Here is a 23,405-nt window from a genome sequence, read left to right as displayed (position 1 = left end):
GATTTTCTTTTTTTGTTTTTTAAACAATGTGCATTACTCAAAAATGGATAAAGGCATCGACTGACAGAGAAAATGCACTTACATGTAAGGATAAGGATACATTAAATCAGCTGATATCATCATGATGTATTTAGGACATCATCCTAGTAAGGTAGGCTTCAATATTTAGCAGAAAATACATTTTGAAACACATTTTTCAAAATGACAGTCATGGCGTTTTGCAAGGCCAGAGAGTAAAATGAGGGGAGATAGCTGTCTGAATGCGCTCTGGCCCTGCTAGCATGCATGGCTCAGGACAGGTGCTTTGCAGATGTCAGGATGTGAGGCCCATTTCCCCCCTCATTCTGTTTCAACCCAATGAGCAACATGATTTAGGCAGAGTAAACACACGGGGCTGGGTTAATTTTGTATGAGGGCTTCCCATCATTCAAGTCGTTTAGGCCTGTCAGTAATAATGATGCAAAACAATGAGGCCATGTATCCCAGTTGCATGTTTACAAACGCACAGCGGCTGAGCGAGCGAGCAGGGGAGAGGGCAAAAGAGAGAGTGTGAGAAGATGCCACATGTTGAACAATGTGATTTAGTATTGTTTCCAAGCAACATCCATAAACAGGAACAGACAAACATGGCTGGACAATCAAACTGTAATTTCTTATTTACAGTGAAACTTGACTTTAAGGACATGTTAGCTTTCCTTTTCCTCAATCGCATGATTCAATGCTTAATAATTATTTGCTTGTTTACTTCCATAACACTCCTTAGGTTGATTAGGAAAAAAAAAAGAAGAAGAAGAAGGGGGAGGAGGAAATATCGCTCCTCTGAAGTACACAACCGATACATGCACGCGCGTGCGCACACACACAGGCCCCTTACATTCATACTGGCTGGGTTTATGAGCTGTTCTGTGAAGGCGATCAACAAGCCAGTGTTTCCTGCTGTGTGTTTGCCTGTACAGGCCTTGAAAAAAAATTAAAGCCACAAAGGCAAACAGGGTGAGCGAAAGAGCCAGTTTGTTTGTAAACGTGAAGGCATTTCCAGGCCGGAGCCAAAAGTCCTGCGCCGACTCCCCTCCAGGACTACCTTGATACCCCTAAACACCCCCAAAAAGCAACCTACCACCCCCTAAAGATGGGCCCCCTGCGCTACTGAGAGGGAAAAGAGGAGGGAGGCGAAATCTGCAAATGCACAGAAATGAGATGTGCGTAGGGGGGTTGGTGGCGAAGAGTGCTGACTTGTGGCAGGCCAAATAAATTATAGATCTCTCTTTTTTAATGTTATTGCAATGCAGACTTTATTTTTCATTCCCTTCATAAATAATGTCAGCAATCACTTAAATATATGGAAAGGACTAAGCTGATGCATTGCAGTGGCTGCTCTCTGGTGATGTCTTCATGGTGGTGGCGTGTCGCCAGTCATAAAGGCAAAGCAAGCGAGAGAAAAAAAAAAAGTAATCATCAAGGACCTCTCAGTTTGAAGACGTGGTAAAACTTGCTGACTCAAAATGACCCAAAAAGTCTGAGTCAAAGAGGTTTGATGACGAAGCAAAAACTGTGTAAAGTAACAATTTGTACAGTAAGGTCCTTCATCTGCCTGCTGGCTTCAGGTTAAAGGCAGCAGAAAAGTGTACTGTAACGAAGACCACAGTAGACAGTATCCATCTATATTCATGTATTCATACATGAATTATTGGCAATTGAAGAAGAATCAACTCAGGACATTCGCCAAAGTTGGCCTGTTTTTCAGATCTGGCAATTTAGGACAGGAACCAGCAACTCTTGAGCTACAAGTGGCTCTTTTTCCTCATTCTTTATTGGCTCCCTCTGAGTTTGCCGAAAACTGATCACGAATACAAAAATGAACAACGGTTATTTTTAAAGATTTGCTCGCTTTCAGCAGCAAGGCTTGATCAGTGGCTTGACTCTACTTAGAATTAAAGTGAAACTTTATTATCAAAGTAAGTTACTTTCAGTTAGTTTCATTTGCACTGCCAAAGACAGTCAGAATATATTAAATGTAACAAAAACAGAGCAATAACGCAATAAAAATAACCAGTTTAATATCAAATACTCACATAGCCCACTGCAGAACAGTCACATCGGGTAAAAGATTTTAAATCACACATATTAATAATGTTGATAGACTAATCTATACTTTATAGTCACATTCATTAGCAGCTCCCTACACATTTCCTGGAGCACAAATTACTCAAAAATGACTCTTCTGGTGGTAAACATTTCCGGAATTTTCCAGAGAATTACTTTCACTGTTCTTGCAAGAGGCTAATCTGGTATCACATGAACTTACTATGGAGGTGCTTGCAGGGTAGGGTAATAGCGAGTGTTTAACATCTGAGCAAAATATGCTGTCCATTTGTATTCTTACATCCAGCCCCACCAACCAGGATCAAGGAAAGTACCAGACACATTTCCTACGTGAAAGCTGTTTTGAAACCAAGCTTTATGAATCTGTTCAAGAGTGTTAGGCTGCTATGCACAAACAAGAGGAAATTAAATTTGCACAAAACGGAGTAAGGATGAAAGAACATGGAAAAATGGACAATAAAAATAAAATGTATAATTGAACGTGGACACGTTAGACTTTAACCAAGCTGGAAAACCTATGCTTGAAATCCCATCTGTATCCGCGTCGCCACCATCGAAAATGTCCCGAATCCTTAAAACAGTCATTCCGCCTTAATAAAATGTCAGCTGTGCCTCTTTGACTGTAGAGCTTTAACACGGGTCGCTGGAAAAGTGATAGTCAATTGGAGCTCCTGCCACATCCTTGTTTCCACATATTCCTCTAATGACAAGTTTCCTCTTGTGGTTCTAAGACCTCTTTAAAAACCCAAAGGTCACATGCTTCAACCTACATTTATTTCTCAACACTACAATGTATGCAAGGACTGATAGTAGGTTTACTGAAAAGACGAGAGAATTTATCGTGATTCCTCAGAACTACTGTAAATTGCATGGCAAATTCAGTGATGAGAGTAGCGAGACAGAGAGGGTCAGGCTCCCATAATGACATGCTTTGTGGAGGCTGGCAGGCACATTTACTTCCACAGGCCTGTCGGTCATCTGACGCTGACAGGAAAAGTAATTTAGATCTTCTTTTGATCTTTAATTGAACATTTACTTCTTCAAAGAAAGAAAGAAAGTCAAAATGTGATTCTTGGTCAAAAACACTAAAAGTTTGATTTAATGTGGAACGTGAAAAATGTTCAAAACTTACACTCAGAAATTTATTACAAACATCATCTTAGGGTACATATTTGCAGACTGGAAAAATAATTATTGAAAGAGCAGAAATAAACACATAGTTTGTTTTTCTTACTAAAAGTTCAAAAATGACATATTGCACTTAAAAATGTAAGAAAGATGAACACTATTGTCCACAGTACTGAAAGGTGGCCTATAATGCTCATTTCTAGCTCTCTCTATATTTTTTCATTTTCGGTCTCTAGTAGAATTATTTTTCATTATTCCTGTTGGCCATGCTGAATATGAGGATCCATGGCTAACTATAAGGGAAAGCACAACAGTTCTACTTTACATATACAAATAGAAAAAAGTGGGAGTAAGTACATTTGCAAGACAACTTATGTGAAACCACCCACTCTCCTTTGCTAATGATTCAGATTTTTCTTATAGCTGTGAGAGCTTTGTGGCTGATAGAAAATGAAAAGCCTATTTATTACTTATTCATTTACATATTTTATACACGTTTCTTTATTATTCGTTAATATCTTTATTTTTCAAAATAGAGAGTATAGGAAAAAATTACTACAGAAAGAAATTGTAATAAATTTTGATTCAGTCTTGCGTTGTGACAGATAAAACCAGAGGAGTTTAGCCAGTGAAGCCATCTTAATGGGGTTACCAAATGAGGATGGGCACTTCCAGGGCTTACTTTTGCTCAAGGCTGCTAGCCGCCTCTGGCCTCCTTGTGCGCTCAGTCATTAGGGTACCACAACATGAAACCCTGGATACAACAGCAGCCTTTATGCCCCACTGGTCACTGTACTGCACCTCCATTCCTAGCCACAACTACACCCTATATCATGCCATTTCAGTGCACACTTTTATTGTATGTTGAGTGATATACTACGGCACATCCAGCACTGTACGTGAGGTCTTGTTGTCCTTGTAAGACAACGCAAAACTTTATTGAGTTGCGAGAGGAAATTAAGCCGTTATAGCGGCAAATGGTAACAAGATACAGCAAAGAATAACAGAGTATAAATAAGAACACGGCAAAGCTCAGGTTAAACAAACACACCCGACACTTTTTAGCACTAGAACATGGCAGGAAACGCATATAAGTGGAATAAAAAAGTTATTTGAAGATCAACATTTCCATGGAGATGGAAAACAGTAAGCGTAATAATCAAAGCATACTGTGGTCATGGAATAACTGGAAGTGAGACAGCACACAGATGGACGATACCGAAAAATTGAAGCGGTAAAATAAAGTTAAAGCTTACACTGTTTAGACACTGTGGAAAAAGTGACTGCATGTCTATTGACACCTACGTGTCTAAGGAGCGCTTTGAGCAGTGTATGGTGACTACACTGTACAGGTGCAATGTAAAGAAGAATACAAACCTCGTACAAAAAGTACAAAAAGATGTAAATTTGAATTTGAATGCTTAACACACGAGTATGCACACACCACAAATGCACTGTACACATACACATCCAAACATGCAAACGCCTACAAAACCACCAAAGCACACTGTGACATATATTCTACACGTACACAGCCAAAAAAAAAAAAATCGGTAGTTTTCTTTGCAGTATTTCCCTGGTGGGGGTAAGAGGGGGGCGCGTGCCATGAGACAACCTGTTCAGCACGACAAAAATAAACCCTTCTCGAGGTGGAGGAGAGGGGGAAAAAAAGCTTGTGACTGCTGGCAGCACATACCGGCGTTCTCAGGTCAAATCTGTCTGGTGTACTTTTCGCTTCCTACTTCAACAAAAGCGCTCAGTGAGTGTATCAGACGGCCTTAATGAAGGGCTTGTTAGCCGGGCTACCGGCAGCAGATCCACTAGACCCGGAGTGTGTGTTTACTATCAATCGCCTTGTGTCTACAGCGGGCTACATCCAGTCCTCCCCCCGCCTCCTCGCTCCTGCCTCACCCGCCCGCCCTCCCTCACACACAAACGGCCACATTTACAGGAGCGAGCCCCGACAACTCCCCCTCCACCCCGCCTGCCACAAAACCTCTCCTCCATCACTCCACAAGTCCTGCACACATACACTGCAGTGCAGAGAGGTGCGGGCACACACCCTCTCTGAACACATTGCACTTTCCTGCACTGTGCAGGCATGTGAGCACACATATGCAACACACAGATAAGGTTTATAAGGTCAATATCGAAAAACCTACCCCCCCAAAAAAGAAAAGCTACACATGCGTCCTCACATGCATGTTTAGACAGAAATGCATGTGCACATACACATACATGTATCCAGTACCTATACATATAGGTATTAACTTCATGCAAACACCTACATTCTTGGTTACATAGTGTTTCGTAGAGCAAACATTTGCATGTTTGCTTAACAAACCGTTAAACGCTCATTTAACCTTCAGAAGTTGCAGCTAGAAGAAGCAGCTTATGCTTTTATCTTCATGACTTACTTATGAGTCATAAGTAAAACAACAATGCACAACATGCCAAAAGTGCAAATTCTTAATAATCAATCCCATCGATAGGTTTGACTAATATTAGGACTGATGCAGAGCTGTCATACCTGATCAACATTTTATATTTTTTTTCTAAGTGAATACAAACAAATAGGGGCCAGTGATTATAATTAATGTATCTTTAGTTTTCTGCATGAATCAATTGCTCAATAAGATATCAGAAAAATAACGGCATTTGTTCGTAAAAATTTCCCATGTTGATGTTTTTAGGCCCAAGTTGACATCCTGCGATATCAGTGTTGACTGCAGTCTTGTGCTGTAACACAAGACAAAGGGAGTGGGGAGTAGCTTACCTTGAAATTTTACCCAATCTATAATTAAATAAGAACAAAAAAGGAAGAAAAAAAACGTATAACTGGAGTTTAACTGAACTCATAAAACTTTGTTCACTCAGGAAGAAAACTAAATTAAACTTAGGCCCAAAGTGAGCTCTTATTCAAAATAATCACCCCTAGCCCCACCACAGTATCATCCCCAACCCCTTTACTGGAAAAAAAAAAAAAAAAAAGGGGGGGGGGGGGGGGGGGGGCTGCTGCATCCAATTTTCTTGGAGGAAATTAAATAATACATAAATCAAACGACGTTGGGGGTGCAGAGCCCAAACTCTTAACCAGAAATAAAACATTTCATCCTCCAAAGAAGCAAAGAGGAAGTGTCTGCAGTGACATGCTTCTGCCAAGAGAAACAAGGCCTGACCACAACTCCATGTGAAACCTATTTAAGATTACAAGGCGAGAGTGAGAGAGGAGGTTAAAGAGAGGGAGGTGAGGTTAAGCATGGAAGGAGGAGAGTCACGTGGGGAAAAGGGAGGGGGGCGGTGGGGGGATGGAAACATGGCACATGATCATAAATAACAGAGCGGAGGTGTGTGAGCTGTGGATGAACGTGCACATGCTTGTGCTCTCAGCAGAGGAATTTAGATTCCATAGAAAACTCCGATGATGAAATTGAACTCGTGCGGGCTTTCCTCGCCATATGTTACGGCTGAGACAACAGACATCAAGGAAGATATTACATATGTATTCCAGCAGGCAATCAACTCCAATTTTATGCTTTAAAATATTGGTGTTTGTAAAGTATTAACATTTTTAGCCTAAAATCTGAATAATGCCACGATGTTCACACTGTGTGGAAGACAGAGTGGAACGTGGGACACTGTGCTTCAGACTCTTGGTGGCACTTTTCAAATGTAGAGCCATCATTGTTTCCCTCTAGAGAAAGTCTGCAAAGTGTGTGCTTCGTTCATTTTTTAAAAGTTATATTTTATTGCATATATTTTATTTGATTTTATTGCATCACTGCCTTCATTTCACTCCCCGTTCCTGTGTAGCCAGTCAAGACAATTATAAATGTCTGATTTCTGACATGGTCAGACTTCTCCCCAGTATTGAACTTTACGTTATAGCTTATACTAAGTGTAAGCCAACTAACCACCACGGTGAAAGGTTATGACTATTAAAAAGAGAGTAATGTAGTGTAAATAAAAGTAGAGCAAACAAATTGAACAGATCAGGGGGAAAGTAGTTGCAACATGCCTTTCTTTCTTTCTTTTTATAAATTGTTGATTGCTGTAGTGTATATAACACAGCCTGTAACATAGCCTTGAAATTTAAGAAGGATTAAATATATACCAGTACTCAAACTGATATTATGTTATTATTTATATGACAAATTAGATTATATATTTTTTCTTGCTCTTTTGTACAGATTACAGATTAGTCCCGCTGCCTCTGCTTGTTATCATATAGTAAAAATCAGATAGAGTGAAAGCTCTAATAGTCACTCGGTATTCACTATGCAAATAAAGAAACATTTTCTGAACACGTAGGAAATGTTTGTCATGAAAGTGGTGGTTTTTCCTCTGTTAGATGACTCACTGATAATATTAAGAATCCTCCTACAAAATCTACCAAATAAATTGCAGCTCAGGCGTTTCAGTGTTATCATATTAAGCCATTGTCCACTCGATGTTTTGGAAAGACCCATGTGGGATAGCACCTGTGTTGGGGCTACACCCTGTTAAGGTGTTGTACGTGTGTGTGTGTAGGGTAGCATTGCTGGGTCTTGCCTTTAAGGGCACATGTGTCCTCACCCCTTAATCAGATGAATGAAAACTTCTCTGTGGACTTGGGAAGGCAAGGATGGCATATTTACCAAACACGCCCACAGTGAAGTGACCTGGAAACAGCTGTGATTGGGTATATCTGTGCATGTGTGGTGTGTATGCATTTTGTAATGCCAAGGCAGGTGAAACTCCAGACGTGTCATATGAATATTTTTCTTTCGTATTTGCTTCATCTTTCACGAGATGCATATTACCTGCATATACACAGTGAATGTTCATGTTATAATAATTTGTTATAATATACAAATTTCCCACATGTGGGACTAATAAAGGTTATCTTATCTTATCTTATTAGTGGTATTACAACACTATACACATACATTATATACAAGTTCTAAATTTTAAGTTGCACCAAAAAAGGATCCAAATATCCTGTAAAGCTTCTGAATGTGCTGTTTAATATAACTACATTTGAAAATCATTACAATAAGTTAGACTGCAATTATTTAATTTCCAATAAATCTAGTTTTTAATTAAGAGACAGACTAAATAGGCTCTATAAGGGAGAGTTACCTGAGAAGCATAATATCCTGTCTCATGTTCATATAATAAATATAAAGTTACCGTGAGCAGCCGGCTAATTTAGTCTAGCATAGTGGGAGAAACCGCTAGCCTGGCTGTGTCCAAAGGCAACAAAATCTACCCACCACTGTAAAAATGACAAATACCTGTTTTACACAGGGTTAAGAGGCAGAGTATTTCTTAGTCCTGATAATTTGCCAGACAACTGGACTCCAGAGAAAGAGAGTCTCCAGGAATTGAAACTGAATTAACGGTGTGTTCTTGTCACTGTCCATTTCCTTTTTAGCGTCCTCCTCTAGTTTTATTAGCGACTTTCAGGTGGGTAAGTGCACCCCTCCTCCTCTCTTCTTTTTCTCCACAATTTGCCATCTTCCTCTTCACGTGTCTCCTCTCTGTCCCTTTCTATGTTCCTACTCTCTTGCTCAGTTTCTTTCTTTTTTGGCTTTTGCTACCCACGTTCTGTCTTCTTTCCTAGCCAAGGGAAACAGCATGTTGGGTACGCTTAAGGGCTTATATTTCCCAGAAAAATTCAATTGGTGCTCACCATGTACTCAGACATAAACCACAGTGAAGGCTTTATATATAAAATGTAAAATCGGGGGCCAATTGGAGCCATTTCTCTCGCTGTGACATCTGGCCTTTTGCAGGCCACAGAAGCTGGCTGGCAGTAGCAGCGAGGGAAATGTTTTCTTTTTTAACCTTTCTAAAAACAACATGTTCACAATGTCAAGAGGTAACAGGCTTGCTGGGAAGGAAGTGAAGTGAGGTGTTTCGCAGTCATGGAATTGCAGAGGTGTGAATGGCTTTTTCCTCGCAGCATTTGTTAAGCGCTTTCCATATCAACAAAGACTGCGTCTGAGCGACAGCGTGACTGTGTCGGCGGTCGGTCAGCCACACAGAAAATAAAACGCAGACACGTGAACGCAGTCAAGACAAGAAGTTAGAGCATATTTCGGCAAATACCTGCCAACTTCAGACCAAGTCAGACGCACTTTCCACAAAAGCTGACAAGTTTATTGATGATTGAAGATCTTTTTCCTTTTTCTTTTCCATGGCTAATATCTGATTCATACATTGTGTAATGTCACTGTTATTCAAACAGCAACACGTTTTTGTTGATGCATTTTTTTTGCGCCTGTGTCCTTGGTGATAAAAATCTTTGCAACAACAAATACCAGGCCATAAATCAGACAGACAACACAGCCAGAGGAGGAACAGCCACAACCACAACAGGTGTTAAGAGGAAACCATTTGTCTTCCTGTGAGGGTGGTTTTACTATGTGTGTGTGCGTGTCACACTACAACAAGGCTGTACTTACAATCAATTTCTTTTTTTTTGTTTTAATAGTCGCATTGCAGCTACTGCAGATACTGCTCGCCTGCTCAGGTTTCTATTTTTAATGAATAATTTTTATCAAAACTACTTTTAGATATTACAGAAAAAACAAATCACTGCTTCATCAAACTACATCATAATACACTCTGACTTAGTTGACTGGGATGTGCAAATGTGCTTAGCTATCTTGTAAAGGGGAGTATTAAGCTTTGCAGGCTGCCGTTGATCTGCCTTATTTGTATGTCCCGCATTGGAACAGACTTGCTCTTGCCAGTGTGGAAGAAGAAAAAAAAAAACATTAAGAAAACAATTGCGCCAGTGAGTTTGAATGGATGTCAGCCAAGCGTCCCAGACACCTGGGCTTGGACCAAACAGCTCTCCCCCTGTTGGAGCGAAAAGACCCACCGCTATGGAGGTCGCAGCCGGTCAAAGGCATCTGTGGCTGAACACAAAGATATTCTGATACGGCTGAGCGCTGCAGCTTGAAGTTTTATTAAAATGCCTGAACAACCGTCCCCCAACACACCCCCTTTTTTGGACATGAATGTTACAGGGCTGTGAGATCAGCAGGAGGGCACCCACAGGGTTGGTGCTGCCTATCACTTGTTGCCACCTCTACGTGATCTGCATCTAAATACTATGAGCTGTGTCCTTACTGCGATCATGCGGAGAAGTCTTGATATTTAGCCTTTTCTCAGCAACTTGTCAACATCTGCCAAATGCTCATTACTGCGGTGTTTTTATATTCCACTTCACGGAGGTCACTTTTCAATCAAGCACCACGGGGAGGTATGTGACATCCAGTGTTAATAGAGTACGAGCTGCGCACTCAGGGACTGTCATTACTCCTTTTAATGACTCAGTTCATTTCCTGTTTATTCAAAATACGCTGGAGAGAGAAACATCAATACTGAGCATCTGTGGATTTTTCCAAGGAAAGAAGCCCTAAAAGCAAACTGAAATTTCCTATTTGCTCGGTTATTAGCAAAAAAAACCATGTATTTTAAATAAATTTAGTTAAAGGCTGCTCATGTTTTAGGTCCGTGGCCCTGTCTGCCTTCACTTGTCTGACGATGCAAAACAGTGACAATCTGCACTGAAGCTTCAGGGAGCCAAAGCTCTGTCATGAAACCCGTTTTTCTCGTCTGGTAATCACAATAGTTCAAGAGTTCATTGTGTTATCCATTTTCAGTTAAGGTGAGGGTTATTTAGCCCTAATCAATCATTCACTCAAGTCATGTATCAGACACATTTATGCAATTTGTTTTTTTTAGCAGAAGCAGTTAAAACCAGCTTATTCCTACAACTAGCTGTGCAAAACACTGAATCCCCTTATCCCCTCCTTCCAAGCCATGATTAGCTAGATTGTCATTTCTACCGAGGAAACAGGGTGGGGAAACATACCTATAACTGAAAAACGTTCCTGTGGGGTTATGTTAGGTGTTACCCTAAATACCACTTACACATCAAGACTAATGTGACATCTTCCTAAAAGACGGAGGAGAAAATGTTGATTCAATAAAGAACATTCAGAGCTTTGAATGCCTTTCAGACCCCACACTGCTTTTATAATGCTGAGGTCCAGGCTCTGGGGCCAATCGATAAATTATAGCGTTTGATTGTTTTTTTAGTTTTCTGTCCAAGTTTTACTGCATTGCCCATCTGTTTGGGATCATGGTCATGCTGAAAAAAGTTATTGCCATTCAGATGCCTAATGGTTTTGCATGGTGGATCAAAAGCTGACGGTACTTTTCTGTGTACCGTATTTTTCGGACCATAAGGCACCGGATTATAGGCACACTGTCAATGAACATGTCTGTTTTCATATATAAGGCGCACGGGATTATAAGGCGCATTAAGCGAAACAAAACCGTCAGATAAGTCGATCTTTACTCAACTCGTTCTTCTTGCTTCCTCCACTTCCGTACCATTGATTTATTAACGTTGCATTCTCTCGCAGCTGCTCTATTCCTGCGTTGTTGCAGTATATTAATGACTAACCTCGTATTGTGGATGGATTATCTCAGTTGTTCTCTTGACTGTTTACAGCATCCTGCCATGTGACTGCATTTGTCCCTAACCATCGGGAGCCCTCACATTAACTTTTATTGGGTGAAAAAAAAAATTAGCGTTCGTCCTCCAGCTTCACTGTGTTTATGTTACAATCAAGTAGCAAACATACACCAGCTAGTGGAACTTCGGTAACCCTACAAAAGTCAGCTGTTTAGTTTTCTGTTTTCATTTATGTTGGAAGTGATAGCAGAGCTTTAAGTTTTATTTTTTTCAGAAATCTCTCCTCAGTCAGAACATGATATGTCATGTTTAGGTGGAAACCAGCTAGCTAACTTCCTGCTAACTTCTGTCTCTGTTAAATTGAATACATTCTGTCTTCATGGATGTCTGAATGTTAAACTTAATTGGTACACCTGGTAAAGCAGCAACGCTGATCATTTTATTAAAGAGGTTAAAATTTAGACAGTTTTTAACTCTCAGTGATGCCGCAGTGTTCGTTTGACTTTGGGACCTGAACCAGACGGAGTTTTGGACCCAGATTACTCCGCGAGGCTCCTGACTATGGTAGCCATAATGCTACAACAATCCATCAAGCGGTGCAGCTTCGTAGCTTACCAAAGTTGTAATAAAACATTTTTGACAGATTTTTTAGTGCTGTGTACGAATCATTTCGAGGTCAGTAAGCACAACCAGAATTCATACATAAGGTAAACCGGATTATAAGGCGCACTGTCGATTTTTGGGAAAATTTAAGGATTTTAAGTGCGCCCTATAGTGCGGAAAATATGGTAAATCCATCAATTCTGGCAATCTCTCCAACACCACAGTCCGAAACCGCAAACCATGACAGAGACTCCACCATGTTCTGTACATAAGACCTGATGATCTTTCTGAGACCATTTCTGGTGAGGCTTCAGTGAACACTAGATGGATCGGTCCAATGGATCCCTCAGGTTTTGTATCAGGCCTTCGCTGGATTTTTGCCTGCTACTTAATAACAAGACTTTCAAACACTGTTCATCTGCTGTAGAACATTTTTAGACCTAATGCTTCCTTTTTATGTCCTCTTATCCAGTTTCTCAGTTTCTTCAAGAACACAATGATCACAGATACATGTTGCGATATGAATAAGTTCAGTTTTCAGCTGAGTTGGGAATCGCTTGTTAGTGCAAAAATGCTACCTTTCATGCTGAGTTATCTTTGGAATTTACTGGAGATTTAAGTGAAGAAAAGGAAACAAATTACATCCTCATTTGCCCAAAGTTAAAATGGGTTATCTGTTATGTGTAGACACATCACTGGTTCATCCCTTGCAGTAGGTCCCTTTTTTAATGCTTGAATGATTCATATGTCAGTGTTAAGTGGCTGATCGGGGGGAAAAAATCATAAAACAAAAAAAACTAGAAAAAAAATCTGAAATTTTTACTGTTTTTAAACAAATGCAAAGAAAGAAAAACAAAACAACTTTTGCCCTGATGGCAAACACTCATTTTGGAACGAACATTAAAGGAAGAAGAAAAACAGCTGTGAAATTTGATATGGCTTCTTTTTCTTCTTCTTTTAAATTAAGGTACAAACAAGGCCTGGAACTGACTTGGTACATCTGACAGGGTGCAATAAATCCCCGGGGTCTTTTCCTGTCAGGACTTGATCAGAAAAGGAAAAAAAAAATAGCATCACACTGTTTTTCAGAAGCAAGTTAAGCCCTTCTTCTCCTTCACGACAACACTCCGATTACAGTATCAAATGCTGCTTCTGTTTGGAGGAGCGATGGCAGAGGTGAGGAGGGAAAGCCAGAAGCAATTTTCTAGGATGAGTGTGAGTTAGAGGTGTGTTGAGGGGTGTTGAGGGTGGAAAGTTTAGTAGGAAGCTGAGGGTTGTGAAACCAGATGTCACTCCAGGCAGGTAGGAAGACAGGTGATTTTAACAAGCTTCTACGGCTGAGCAGACAACTACTGTGACCTCTTGAGTGACCTCCACACCTCCTCCTCTCGAGATCCTGCCTCCTCCTCCTCTCAGACAAGTTTGAAATCCCAAGAATGTAATTAAAGTCAAAGCTTCAAGTAGTCATACTGCCATCACTGAGGACTGAATTGTACTGAATTCATCCATTTGTGCATTATTTCAAGTTCTACGTGAACCATATTTGATACGATAATATATATAGTAAAATATTCACTATAAAATTCCAGTTTTAGTGGCTTAATGACTGAAGAAGTTGGATAACAATCAGGTGACCTGTGAACTCTGAACCAGATGGATAAATCTGGGGCGAACATATACAAGAGTTCACCAGTCTGAAACATACTGGATACTTAAACGTGTTTTTTTTCCCCTTTTAGTTAAATAAACCCCATCAACACCAACATTTATTTAAAGAATTACATTTTACTGATAGAAAATGTCTCAACATGTCATCCATTCTTTTGAATGAAACTGAACTTTGCAAGGCCAGTGCTGCTGAAGAGTGAACCATTTTGGACTAGCATTCAGCCGTAACCAAAGCGCCATGACGACACCTCTATACGACCAGTAGACAGAGGAAGTGTGAGCTGAGCATGCACGCTAAGGAAGTGCGAACAGTCAGAAGGGAGAAAAAGCAGCGACAGTGTGTATGGAAACTAAAAGTGGACTCTGCTTAGTTGCCTCTAGCTTCAGTAATTATCTTGCTGTTGATTTATGAGGTTCCAATTTGTCCATTTTGGTCCCTGCCAGCATGAGCTCGATGCATTGCTGACCAGTGCTGTGGCTCACCAGGCTGCTTGCAGCATTGCCAGCAAGCATAACAGTCATTCAGTCACACGGAGACGGAAAGGTATTGCTACCCTTAGAGTTGTAAAAGTTTGACCGGACTAGATGTGTGGTAGATTATTACAATACTGGCTGAAAAACATACGGAAATATGTTTTCCATATTTCCACTGATTTAATTTAACGTTTGAAAGCAACACAAACATATCTGCTGCTTTGTCATTGCTTTGTCTGAAAGTAAGAGTGTTTGGACTTTATGACGTGCCTGAAAACCATCAAATAGTTCAGTAAGTTTTATGTTAAGCATGCGTTCAAGACATTTGTTAAAAAAAAAGAGTCAATTCTAATAATGTTTCTAACCATGTGCAAAAATGCCTCATATAAACAAAAGGTTTTTTTTAATGTTTATTTAAAGTTGGTTTTCTGTCAGGGGGAGGTTTATTCTTGTATGTTGAACAAATTGGATAAAAATAAAAAAGTTAATAAATTGTAAACAAGAAGTGGTTGTGAGCGGTTGTGCTGGCTGATTACCCTCCCCACTTCTTTTTGACAGCAATGGTCCTTGAGCTATCAACAACGCAGACGGATCGAGTTTACTGTAAACTGTGGTGGATGTTGCCATTCTGAAGCATTTTAGGATTTATGGAAGAATAGTATGCAGGTGAAAAATCTTTTTTTTTTAAGAGTCCTTCAGCATAAAGGTTGTGTGACCTTTTTGCACAAATGTTTTATTAATGTTCCTGTTAATTTGGGGAGCTAGTCACGTTGTCAGCAATCAACGTGTGTATATATCATTTACCTTTAGATGTGCTGTATTTCTTCACTGAAGCTTTGTTTTTTCTTTCTAAACACACATCATCTTCAGTGCTGTGATGTGTTATCTGTATCCTGTTTCCTCACAAACTTCCCCTCAGTGATCAGGGGAGTCTAAAGTTTCATTTAATTTAATATGATCTATAGGACAGGTACGTAAAATAAAATGCAATGGTACAACAATGGTGAGACCTGGTTTTTTTTCCACCTATGAACTCTTATCAGCTTGACTGTGGCATGCCTTTGAATTTTTGTGTGGTTTCAAGAGCTCAGTGGCAAGTGACTGCAAACCTCCATTCCACAGATGAGACACTATATCAGAAACCCCGGCGTTAAACACAACACCTGATAGTAAGGGATTGGTTTCCTAACTGCATACCTCCTCCAGGTGTACGCCTGCTTTAGGCTGATTTTTAGGGTGGGGGCTGACAAGTTGGGAAGGAGGGTAGATGAGGAGTCTCTACTATAACCTCCCACTGCATATAGGGATGTCAAGAGTAAAAGACAGTTAGAATAGTAAGGAAAGAGTGGGGTGAAAACCCCCCAAAAAGGGCCGACTTGAACCCAGGCCCTAACAACAGCCTAGGGCTGCTCGATTATGGCAAAAATGATAATCACGATTATTTTCACTGAAATTGAGATCTCGATTATTTGATGATATTTATTTAACAATAACAATGTGTTGAATAATGGCTTTAAAGATTGTCAAAAAATAATATAAAATAGTGTGCAAATGCTGATAACAGTGCAAATGTTTGCAATATAAAACATAAATGAAAAATGTAAACATCTATGTTTAGTGAACTTTGCAGTGTTGCTCTGTGGTGCAGCTACGACACTGTAGCAAAGTTTACACACTATGTCTACTTGATCCACGTCTGACTCCGCGAACCCATAATGTTTCCACACCACTGAAGTTTTTTTTTTTTACCTCTCTTTTCAACCAACGGCAGTCACTCTCCTCTCCAAATAACTTCTGCTTAGCTTTCCGAGCTTCCCTTGGGTCCACTTAATCAGCGGTCCCCAACCCCAGGGCCTCGGACTGGTACCGGTCCGTGAGTCGTTTGGTACCGGGCCGCGAGAGTTGAGGCTCAGGTGTGAAATGTATGGTTTTCAGGGTTTTTATCGGTTTTCAGCGTTATTTTGTTATCGTTTTTATCGCTTACTCGGTTTTCCTTGGTCTTTTCACGTGTGTTATGAATAAATTTAATTTTTTTCGGTACCGGTACTAGTTTTATTTTGTTGTATTTATCCGCGACACCTTAAAGGCCGGTCCATGAAAATATTGTCGGGCATAAACCGGTCCGTGGCGTAAAAAAGGTTGGGGACCGCTGCTCTTAATTGTTGTGACACGTGCTCGAAATGCAGAGAGGTGCGCTCGATTTGCCACGCGAGAGTAAAGCACGAGGGAGGGGCTAATAATCGGCTCAGTCATTTTTAATGATCGTTGAAAGCCCAGATCGTAATCGTGATTTAAATTCGATTAATTGAGCAGCCCTACAGCAGCCTTCAGCATATGGACCAGCTTAACCAGTTGAGGTGCACTGACTGCGTATTTGCGTGCTTGGTTAGTGAAATCATCTCAAGTCATATAAACGATTTATCCTAAAATAATTAAGAAATGTTCTTTGTCCTGTGTAGGTGTGGTCAGCTGAGTTTTGATTGGCAGAATGAACACAAGCAATCGGCGCAAATGTATATTTGTTTTAAACTTCAGAGTGAAGTAAAAAATGGCCTCTTCAGCCAACTGTCTAAAAACAAAAGATAATCAGCATACATCAATTAAACAATGACAAAAACAGCAGGCCTCACATGTGATAGGAGATGAAAACGTTTGGTCATTTTTGCTTGTGAAATGACTCACTTCATAATATTTATCACTGCTCTTCAATCCAGATCAAGGGTTGGGCAAAGCTTGAGGAGTCTTGGTTCATATGACATGTTATCCAAGCGTAGTGGAAATCAAATGTTGTTTGCAGATGTTCCACATAGCGAAACTGACAGGCCGAATGAGATAATTGTTTAAATGTGGGGATAATAGAATCCATCCATCCGTTTTCTGCTTCTTATCAAAGTCCAGGTCACTGGGGCAACAGTCCCCGGACCTCCCTCTTCACAGCCACTTTCTCCAACTTGTCAGACAAGAGATGTGCTTTCTCCACCGTGTCCTGGGTCTGCTACAGGGTATCCTCCCAGTCGGACATAACTGAAACACCTTACCTAGGAAATGCCAGAACCATGTTTGATGTGGAGAAGCAGAACCCCGAGAACGAGAAAGGATGAAGCCCTTGGTCAAAGGCTGAGTTGAGACACCCTAATTTCTGCTACCCGTGTCTGCGATCTCAATCTTTTGGTCACTACTCACAGCTTGTGGCTTTAGATGAAGATGGGAACAATGATCGGATAGTAAACTGACTGCTTCACTTTTTAAAAAGCGCTTTATGAATATGTAATTGGGTGCTTGTATTAGAAAGTACTGAAATTGAGTAGAAAGAGTATAAGCACAGCTCCATTCACTGCAACGGACTGGTAAAACATCCAGATTACTGCAGACACTGCACCAATTCATCTGTCAATTTTCTACTTTTTCTTCTACCAGAGACTTGAACTCCACTTCACTTCCAGTTACTCATTCCCATCCCGTTGTAGACACACCACCCTTTTCCACCAGAGAACCATGGCCTCAGGATTGAAGAGCTATTTCTTGTCCCAGCCATTTCACACTTCACTGCAAACCGCCTGATTGTAAGCTAGAGGTTGTTGCTCAATTAAGGCAACAGAAGCACATGATCCACAAAAGTCTGACACGAAATCCTCAGTCCACAAGACACACAATAAACTTATGAACAGAACTGGTGGCAAGGGGAAGCCCTGGCTGTGTTTAACACCCACTGGGAATGATAACCATGCTCTTACAGTGGCTGGAAAGTGATGACCAAACAATCACCATTCTGCTAAAGCAGGGATAACCGAGCACCTTTTAAGACAGTTTCTCCTGAAAGGCTTGTTTGCTCTTGTACATGGTTGTTAATGTGTACTAGCAATTTATGGTGTGAAGTGGGTGTTGTTTGAGCCACACACTGAAACCCTGAAGTTCTTAGACATTACCTGACTGAGATGCATTCAGAAAGAATGTCTGACTCAGTTGGTTTTGACATTAGCTGGTCTTTAATCTACCAGCTTTTTTGTGATGTTAGATTGTTTATGGCAAAGATGATTACACAGTGGATTTGTCCGGCCTTTGACGTGCACTTTCCAAAGTGCACAGTGGGTAACTGCGATGTCTAGACCTGATTCTCCTCATATTGTCTTGACTTCATGTGTGAAAAGAGCTTTAGCATACTGGAAACTTCATTTGCATGCATCTCAAATTATAGCTAAAGAAAAATTGCACGTAATAACACACAGTGGTGTTAAGTGACAAACATTTTATTTCCTATCACGTCCATAACTTTTCAAGCTGAATTAAAGCAAAGTTTTACAATTAAGATTAAGATTTATAAACGGTATAAATTTGAAGGTCAAGAAAAAACAGGGATTTTTAAAAAAAAATATCAAAAACTACATCTTGCATAGGAAACACTCAGTTTATTTTGGCCAAATTGTGATGCACTGGTTTCACAATTTCTTAGAACTTGTGAGTTACTTGTGCCATGGAGAACAGCAGCAATTTCTCTGCTCGAGACAATGTGAATCACGCGGGAGACAAATGCAGGGAGACAAATCTGTTACACAAAGAACTGTTTGTACGATTTCTCCCGGTCTGCTGTGAGATCACGAGGGTGCTCTGTGACACAGTACAGACACGATACAGACATCACAGAAAAGCACAGTAACATCTTTCTGCAATTCTGGCTACACTCACAATTTCTTCTTACGTGCCAGAAGTAGTAAGAATGGTGTTGCAAAACAGCAATAAAGCATCGATTTCTAAGTCAAAGTTATTCTTTTAGTGGATCGAGTCTGACATGTGGTAGAGAGATGCGGATATCCAAACAATACAACCTGCTGGGTAAACTGCATAATTTTGTTTAGTGTCCCAAATGTCAATTTTGGTAACTGGTAATTTCAAGAATTTTTGTGTGTTTGCAAAAGACATATTGTCCCCAACCTCAGTGATAATTTGAAAGAAGACCATAGTTGTGATTTTATGTGTATGCAAAAGATGTTCCTAAAGCTCACCTCAGCTCCAGAATAATTGTTGGTCCGAGTCACGAGGTGGTCAAGAGACACATTTTCAGCGACAGGCATATTACGAAACTGCAGAGAAAATATTTCCTTTCGGGTACGCGCATCTGGAAGCGGCACGTAGACAATTCGGTCGAGGCGACCTGGACGCATCAGAGCCTGTGGGACAGAAAAAAGACAGACAGCATCTGTTTTAAGGTCATATTTCAAAAATTGTGACACATAAAGGGTTTTTAAAAATGTTTTCAGCATTATTGCTTTATTTCAACAGTGTTTCCTTTGTACATCGCCATTCTTATGTCACAAAAATACTGTCATGACACTATGTTTCTGACCTTTGACCTTATTGCTGGTTGCTTGTTAAGCTGTGAAACAATAGTTCAGTCCACTCCTGAATTAATTGTACGCCTATTTAAACAGGACTATAAAGCAAATGCCTGATATACAAACTGTGAAATTTGAGTTTTCCACTTCTGGCGTCAGCGTGGAGACAATCTCCCCGTTATCTGATAAACCTTCCACTTCCTACAGATCACATCTCTGTGACCCCAAAACAGTCCTCGAGTACCCAAAGCTGCCGCTGTCTCGCTTGTCAGACGTCATTAAGTGGCAGGCGCCTCTCAAACTCAGACAAGCAGACAGACTGACAAATATGTCCTGCCTCCATCTGCTGTCCTCAGCCAGGCCGTGACAAGCTGCAGCGTGGTAACCCATTTGACAAGCCAACTAGCTGAGGAACAGTGGGTTTGGGAAAATAAATGAGCACAGTGTGAACTGGCATTTATTGGTAGCAATGGAATGAACTATAAACAGAAAACGAACATCAACTGAAACTCAAAGTTTCTTTGTTGCTATTCTCCTAAGAGTCAGTAAGTCCTGGAGGCCCTGGCTCTGAGCCAGACAGGCCACAGCGGGGCCAGACTCTGGCCTGTGGAGCCGAGACAGGAGATACTCACAGATGCAAGCCATACAGGAGGCCATGTCAGGAGTGATCAGTGAAGGTTGGAGGGACTGGACAAGCAGCCTTTGAACTGTTAGATACTGCGCTTCTACTTCTGCAACTCTCCTCTTTTACTTGCAAAGAATATGAGCATCTACTGTACGTCATGTCATCCTGTATGTTTGAGTAGGAGAACAGAACAATCAGCACATGCTACAAGTTCAGCTAACTAGTGCATAAGCACTCTGTGTAGCTGGGTTTTAATAAGGTTGATATTTAACTCACTTAACAAGCAGAAATGCCAAACATCTGCAAAACCTATATTCCAGAATTTAAAAAAAGGGAACTCTAGGTGCACAAAATTTTCCAGCTTAAAAAAATGGAAGCAAAAAAAATCTTTTCCGTGTTTCATTTGAAGACCACCTGCTCGATAAGTGTCTTGGAGGAAATTTCAGGTTTGGAGTTTTGTTTTACGGTTTGCTATATTTCCCCTCTGGATAGCAAATTCCAGTTTACTGGGGTGATGGATAGTATCCCAGCCTTTTATCTACTGGTTTTCCTGTACATGTGTGTGGAACATGAGAGGACAGAAAGCGGAGACGAACGTTAGTAGCTACCTTTACGTATCCACAACAGAGTAATGGGTGACAGAGGAGCCGTGGCTCATGACAGCAAACGTTCTTGTTTTTCAGGTCTCTCGATTCTTACTTGATTACAGAAAGGTGGGTGGCTATCTGTGACGGTAGTGTAACAAAATGGATAGAGAGGAATAACACCACCCTCAATCGAAGCAGGAAAGGGGTGGCTGCTGCGGTGACATGCTGGGAGATAGATGGACGGGTGGCTGGAGGGCTGCAGTATTAAATCAAAGATGTAAGGGCTTAAGGCCTAATAAGGTGCATCTGGCAAAGCAATTATATAACAGCACCTGTGGGATCAGGTTTGTTATTATGTTTCTTCCTGTGGGTTAACATATATTGTTGGTACAAAACTGTGCTCAAGGCGTGAGGTGATTGTAGTGGGAACTTTAATCTGGGATTGTTTGTCACAGCAAGTCAAGCCCGTTGCAGCACAGTATATTGCATTATGCAGAGGACGTGCCAGGGACACTTCCTGAGTTGCTCTCCCTGGAAGTATCGGGCGGCTGCATGCCAACACAAACCTGCTGACCCCGGACTAAATAACTCAGTCACTCCCACACACGCTGACAAACACATTCGCATATGCAAGCGTGCATGTAAGCGCACATATATTCCAATAAACTCTCCTTGGATGGATCGTTTTAATTTCCGATCCATTTTCCTAGTGCAAAAACACCACTTTGCACTTTATCAGCTATTAATTCTCTCCGCACACATAATGGAGAAGTGCCTGTAGCTTCCAGGCACTCGGGCTCCGAGGGTTCCAAGACGCTCCCGAAAAAGCAGAGCCGACCCTCAGCTTTGAGACTGCTAAACTCATCTGACTGCCCTGGAGGGAAAGAAAGGCTTTTTTTCTTTCCTCCCAGCAAGAGCAGGGGGCCCATCCATCACTTAACAAGATATACTTCCTGTTCTCAAGGATCCAGGGGAGGTGGTGGTGTGGTGGAATAAGAGGAGGAGGAGGTAAGGAGGGGGGGACCCCAAAAGACAAATACTTGGCTTGGCATGTCGGGCAAGCGTTGACGGGCTCTTTTCGTAACGGCATCATTCCACCTGAAGTCTTGGCTCCGCTGGCAGAAGGCAAGAAAAAAAAGGAGTCAGGCGAGGAGATGAGAGAGGAGAGGACAAAACCAGCCAGACCAGGGCACTCAGACAACCCACTTGAAAGGACAGCAGGACCAAAGCCCTGCAAACAAACACAGATAAGTGGTGTGGGAGACAGCAAACCACCACAGACAAAACCCAGTTGTATAAATTCTCTAACATGAGTCTGCATGACGGATTGCATCCACCTTGTTGCACCACTGACATGATAGGCATCATTACACACGAGCCATTAGTAATTAGAAATGCCCCTAGGTAAAAAATACCAACCACCTTTAAGTCAACACAGAACCATTTATATACCACTGAATCTAGCAGAGTGTGCACTGTGGACTTAACCCCAGCAAAATGTATGTTGCAACGTTGAGAAAGTTTGGAAAAACATGTGGATCAGTCAAGCTGATTAAAAAGCAAACCAAAAAAAAAAGAGAGACAAGAGAGAGAAAAACCTCATCCATGCTTTCTGCGCCAAGTTTCACTGCCGATAACAACAGTAATCATTCCAAGGCATTGCAATCCTCCACAAGAAGTGATTACCCCCTAATGACAGACGACTTCCTATCAGCGAAGGCCGGTACGTCTCCTTAACCAATGAGGAATGCTGGGAATCTTTTCCTCAGAGCGTTGTTCCTAAGCACATTCTTGGCCAGCTTCAATCTGACCCGCTCTGAGCTATGTCTACAAACTGTTTACAAACGGACGCCCCCGCAATTCAGGTGTCTTATTCTTAGATAGAGACTCAGACTTGGTGTGACTAAATCAAGATCAAGATCTGTTTTGTTACTCACGACGCCTTCAGATCAAATGAAAAACGAAATGAAACACTGGGTTCATGAAACTGAACATGATGACTAAGTTCTTCCCTGCACATCTGGTGCCATCTCTGTTTTTCCAATAAGCTGTTTTCAGTGGCACTTTTTAAAATGTACAGCATGATAGCAGGCTGTTTGCATGAATGAGAGGTTTGCCTGAGGAGACATGAGTTGACTTTGTTGCCTGCCCGAAGGCATTTGCTGTATGTGGCTTCCTAACCTGTCAGTCTGCAATCCTTAGAGGCCTTGGTGAGTCATACCGACTCGGAGATGGGCCACCCTGGATTTATTCCGAGCACACACAAAACAGAAAATGCAGAAAGCACGACGGGAACACAGAGCTCACAGAAAGGTCACCATTCAGACGCAGTAATCTTAGATACAGTGCACTAGCCGAATACCAGCAAATGTTACCGACTGTCAGGTGTCACTGGTATTCTTAAAGTC

General features: G+C 41.1%; 1 protein-coding gene across 1 annotated transcript in view; it reads right to left on the bottom strand.

Moving 5' to 3' along the window:
• afg2a (AAA ATPase AFG2A) overlaps nucleotides 1–23,405 on the bottom strand; it is a 112,634-nt gene that overhangs the window by 1,260 nt on the left and 87,969 nt on the right. The window contains exon 16 of the mRNA XM_087846804.1: nucleotides 19,456–19,620. Coding sequence (XP_087702930.1) covers nucleotides 19,456–19,620 — 165 coding nt within the window. The remainder of the gene's footprint in view (nucleotides 1–19,455; nucleotides 19,621–23,405) is intronic.

Source organism: Neolamprologus brichardi, chromosome 2, assembly GCF_056152115.1.
Source record: "Neolamprologus brichardi isolate AB-2024 chromosome 2, ASM5615211v1, whole genome shotgun sequence".
Taxonomy (NCBI): Eukaryota; Metazoa; Chordata; class Actinopteri; order Cichliformes; family Cichlidae; genus Neolamprologus; species Neolamprologus brichardi.
The sequence above is the reverse complement of the archived record's forward strand: the minus strand, read 5'-3'. Positions and strand labels throughout refer to the sequence as shown.